The following is a 4,715-nucleotide window of genomic DNA, read 5'->3' as shown; positions in this document are numbered from 1 at the left end:
CGTTGCCGGGAGCCTCTCCTGCCTCCATAGCAGCACAAAGGATGTCCAACTGATGGCTTAGGCCTGGGAGCAGGTCTAAGCCATCAGTTGGACATCCCCTGAGGGCTTCTGGACTGCGAGAGGGCACAGGCCGGGCTGAGGGATCCACCGCAAGTACACGAATTTCATGCATCGGGCCTCTAGTAATAATAATAAGCCAGATTACATTAATTATGACTTTTAGGGTGTTAAAGGAATACCTGGAATGATTGGACCTCCAGGACCTCCAGGACCCAAGGTAATTTATTGAAGTCACTTTTTAAAAAATTTGTATCATGTGCTAACTTAATATTTTTTTTAAAAAATTTGTGTTCTTTATCATTGCTTTAAATGTCAGTATATGTTACTAGAATTTGTCACTGTGTTATCATAGTCCTGTAGGGTTCCTATTGTAAAGTGTTGTTTTCTTTAACTTGCTGGCAACAATTTTTATTTTTCATTTTGTGTTTGCATTCTCTATTGCTGAAATATTGTTGTTTGAACCCCTGTAAATGCCATCTTTCTAAGGGAGAACCTGGTATTGGGGAAAAAGGAGAAAAGGGCATCCCTGGCTTCCCAGGCCCTCGGGTAAGGATTGTTCATGCCACCCTTAACTTCAGTGAGTATGGAGGCATTTCTTTCTTAAATTTTTATAAAACTAGATCACTACATCTGAGAGTTCAAAAAAGGTATTATTTCAAATAGGAACAATAGAATTTTAACAACAAGAATTGTATAATAGCTCAAAGTCCCAGAACACCCCTTCTGTTGACATCATTTGGATAAAACAGGCAAGCAGGAGATAGAACTGGAGGGAAGTAACAGGATTGTGGCATTTTCTGTCTGGCTCAGTGTCAGTGTTATAGCAGCTTGGAATTGTTCATTTAAGCGTATTTGATCAAAGAAAGTACTGATGTAGGGGCAGGAGCTAAAAAAGAAGCACAGAATCAGGCCTCAAACATCACCACGCATGTCGCTAGTGTGGTCCCCATTCGTAGAGTGACTATTGAGGTCAGACCCAGTGGACATGGGTATTGGGTTTATTTGGCTCTAGATTTAGTGTTTAGTGGGACAAAATTGGCTTCCATGGTAATTTTTATTGCTGATAATGCTTAGAGCAACTATTAATCTGTAGGCAAATTATATTGCAATGATTTCAAAGATGTTTAGACCAATGCAAGCATTAAGTTAAATAAACTAAAATGGAATAGTAACACCAACAAAATATGTTTTTAATTTGAAGCACTGGTGAGGACATACATTTTTTTAAATATATTTTATTGATTTTTTACAGAGCGGAAGGGAGAGAGATAGAGAGTTAGAAACATCGATGAGAGAGAAACATCGATCAGCTGCCTCCTGCACATCTCCCACTGGGGATGTGCCCGCAACCCAGGCACATGCCCCTGACGGGAATCGAACCCGGGACCTTTCAGTCCGCAGGCCGACGCTCTATCCACTGAGCCAAACCGGTTTAGGCAGGACATACATTTTTTAAAATTGGTCTTTACCAATTAAAATAGTAAATGTGATAAAGAAATGAAATCTACTTTATATTTATTTTCTTTTATTCAATGACCTTAGCGGATAAGATGAAATATGCATGGTGCAATCCCTTCACGTGAAATAGAATTACTTGAGCTGCTGTATGCATTTTAATTTAACTCAGTTTGTGTCTTTTTTTGTGAATTTATTAGGGTTTTCCTGGCTCCTATGGATCTCCAGGTTTTCCAGGATTAAAGGTAAGTGTACAGTATGGATATGATAAATACACTTTAATTAGTAAATGCAATTGAGTGTCATTCAAAAGTTGGAACAGTGCATCCAAACACACACGCAGAATTGAAAAGGGAGACATAGTCACTTTACGAATTATATGTTTTAGCTGTGGGTGCAAAGTCTAAAGCACAAAACTGCTGCAACCCCAAAGTAGTGTTAAGATGTTAAGATTTTGCACAGAATCTCGGTGAGCATGTGTCGCTCAAATTAAATGACAATGAGATAGTTTGTCACCTAGTTACATTTTTTTAAAAAGGCATGTTTCTGGTTATTTATAGGGTGAACAAGGACTGTTTGGAGCTCCTGGGTCATTTGGATTTCCTGGTCCAAAGGTAAAAAAATTGAACCTGCCAGAGTACCCACCTGACAAAATTCCACATCCCTTATGTGGTCCAATATAGGTTGAAAACATATTCTGAAGAATGATTCAAAAATGTAACTTTTGAAAGAGACAGAGTTAATTTTGTATGTATTATTTTATTGCACGTTGTAATGATTACATTTTACATTTGAACAATGATCCTTTTGAAAGTTTAAAAAATTCCATGGGGATCATACAGCATCTTGATTAAAACCAGAGGGAGCTGTGGAAAGCTCTTTGCTTTTACCACCACTGAATTGTTTCGTTGCAATCTCTATGACCTTACATACAACTCTAGCCCAGGACAAGCCATGGTAGCACTAAGGGGACACAATGAAGGGGACCATATTTGCTGCTAAAATAAAATGTGGATTCAGCTCTTATAGGTGAATAAACTATTTGTCCTAGAGTATCAAATCAGACATCAATGCTCATGGTATATTTGAGAAACTTTATGGCTTCCGAGGTATCTAATTTATGAGAATGGAATAACTTTATTGGAGTTAAAAACATTTTGTTTTCTTGTTAATTCTCATCTGAGGATATTTTTTCCATTGATTTTTAGAGAGAGTGGAAAGGAGGGGCAGAGAGAAACATCGATGTGAGAACATCGATTGGTTGCCTCCCATATGTGGCGATCGAGCCTGCAACCTAGGTACATGGCCCTTGACTGGATTCTAACACAAGACCCTTCAGTCCATTGGCTGATGCTCAACCAGTGAGCAAAATTGGTGAGGGCCATTTTCTTTTCTTTTGAGAGAACTTTGCTAGTTGGTTCTTTATTTCTGTGCATAGGGAAAAGGTCAAATGCCTGTTTTTCCTAGAAGTCCATGAACTATCCGTTTTTCCAGTCTGCCTATAGTCTTTATTTCTTATATGAATGGACTCTTGGTCCTTATAATATTTTTTCAGTGCTAGGCAACATGAAAAAATATACCTATTTCTAAGGAAAGTCAATGCATTAATGATTCCAGGGGGATCCCGGAGACCGCGGGTACCCAGGACCGCCAGGGGCATTGACAACGCCACCTCCTCCACTCAAAGGTTTGTGTTTCATTCAGGTCTTCCATTAATAATGTGGAAATGGGGTTTGAGTGTCCCTGACAGAGGAATATGGCCCAGTATTGCCATAGTTTGCACACAAAGCAGGTTAAACAGGTGAACTTTAGCACGAATCTATAATTATGCAAGTGCAGGTAGAGATGTGCATCTTAGTTCTAACGGCACAAGACATCAAATTTTATTTTAGTATGTACACTGTATGCTGGGATTTTTTTTACTATGTCGCCTTTTAGAAAGGAGCGTGTTTTATCTATTAAAATATATGTAAAACCATTTGACTAAGACCTACCGAGATGGCACCTGCAAGACCAGAGCAGCCTAAATCCATGACAGACAGCGCCACTCCAAGGTCATGCATCTGCAGACCAGATGAAAGGCTCATATCTTTTTTAAAAAATATATTTTATTGATTTTTTACAGAGAGGAAGGGAGAGAGATAAAGAGTTAGAAACATCTATGAGAGAGAAACATTGATCAGCTGCCTCCTGCACACCTCCTACTGGGGATGTGCCCGCAAACCAAGGTGTATGCCCTTGACCAGAGTCGAACCTGGGACCCCCCGGTCTGCAGGCCGACACTCTATCCGCTGAACCAAACCAGTCAGGACGAAAGGCTCATATCTAAGATATAACATGTAAAATGTGGAGGGACACTATAAAGCAGTCTCCTAGTTGCATTTCAGCAAGCGTCACAGAAAGCACTTGTGTGGGATTTTACAATGTAGGTATATGTTTATTATGTCACAAGTGTCATTCTTTTTGGCAGGTCCTCCGGGGGATCCAGGACTCCCTGGCCGCTATGGAGAAATGGGGGCTGTTGGGTTCCCCGGCCCCCCCGGCCCCCCGGGTCAACCAGGGGAAACCTGTCCAGGTATGAATCCCCTGGCTTTATAAACCAGGTCTGCTCCCTCCTCCGCACCAGAGGCTTTTCAACTCTAGCTGACACTAAAACCGCCTTGGGAGTGTTTCAAAACACCGAGGGCTGTCTCTACCCCAGACGAAGGATGTTGGACTCCCTGGGGCATGGACCTAGGCCTCTGCTGTTATAAAAGTGCCTTGTATTTCTAATGGACAGCCAGGGTTCAAAACCATGCACTCCAAACAGTTAATCACTTGCTGGGAAGAAACCCAGGTTCCTGGGCCGCACCTCGGAAATATTCAGTCGAGGTGTCAGGGCTGTGGTGAGGAATGTGTCTGCATAACAGGCTTCCCGGGACAGCATCACTTGCAGACGAGATCTGGAATCGTGCCAGGGTTCCAGTGTTTCTGTGGGTCTTCTCCACCCTCTTGGATGGCTCTCCCTGTTGATACCTAATTGTCAAAATTGACTTCCTCCACCTGCTCCCAACTTAAATTTCCCACGTGAAATGTGGAAATACAAATTATGAATTAAAAAGTAAAATTTTAATTCAGTCTTAGTTAAAAACACACACAACAAAACAACAAACTTCCACTTTCCCTCCTCCCCTCCCCCTCAAAAAAAAAAAAACCCTTAT

General features: G+C 41.1%; 1 protein-coding gene across 1 annotated transcript in view; it reads left to right on the top strand.

Moving 5' to 3' along the window:
• The window catches only part of COL4A4 (collagen type IV alpha 4), a 112,718-nt gene that overhangs the window by 48,041 nt on the left and 59,962 nt on the right, over positions 1–4,715 (top strand). The window contains exons 11-15 of the mRNA XM_015563696.1: positions 224–277; positions 547–606; positions 1,716–1,760; positions 2,076–2,129; positions 3,133–3,202. Coding sequence (XP_015419182.1) covers positions 224–277; positions 547–606; positions 1,716–1,760; positions 2,076–2,129; positions 3,133–3,202 — 283 coding nt within the window. The remainder of the gene's footprint in view (positions 1–223; positions 278–546; positions 607–1,715; positions 1,761–2,075; positions 2,130–3,132; positions 3,203–4,715) is intronic.

The sequence above is a fragment of the Myotis davidii genome, unplaced genomic scaffold, assembly GCF_000327345.1.
Source record: "Myotis davidii unplaced genomic scaffold, ASM32734v1 scaffold575, whole genome shotgun sequence".
Taxonomy (NCBI): domain Eukaryota; kingdom Metazoa; phylum Chordata; class Mammalia; order Chiroptera; family Vespertilionidae; genus Myotis; species Myotis davidii.
This window is presented reverse-complemented; position numbering and strand designations above follow the sequence as displayed.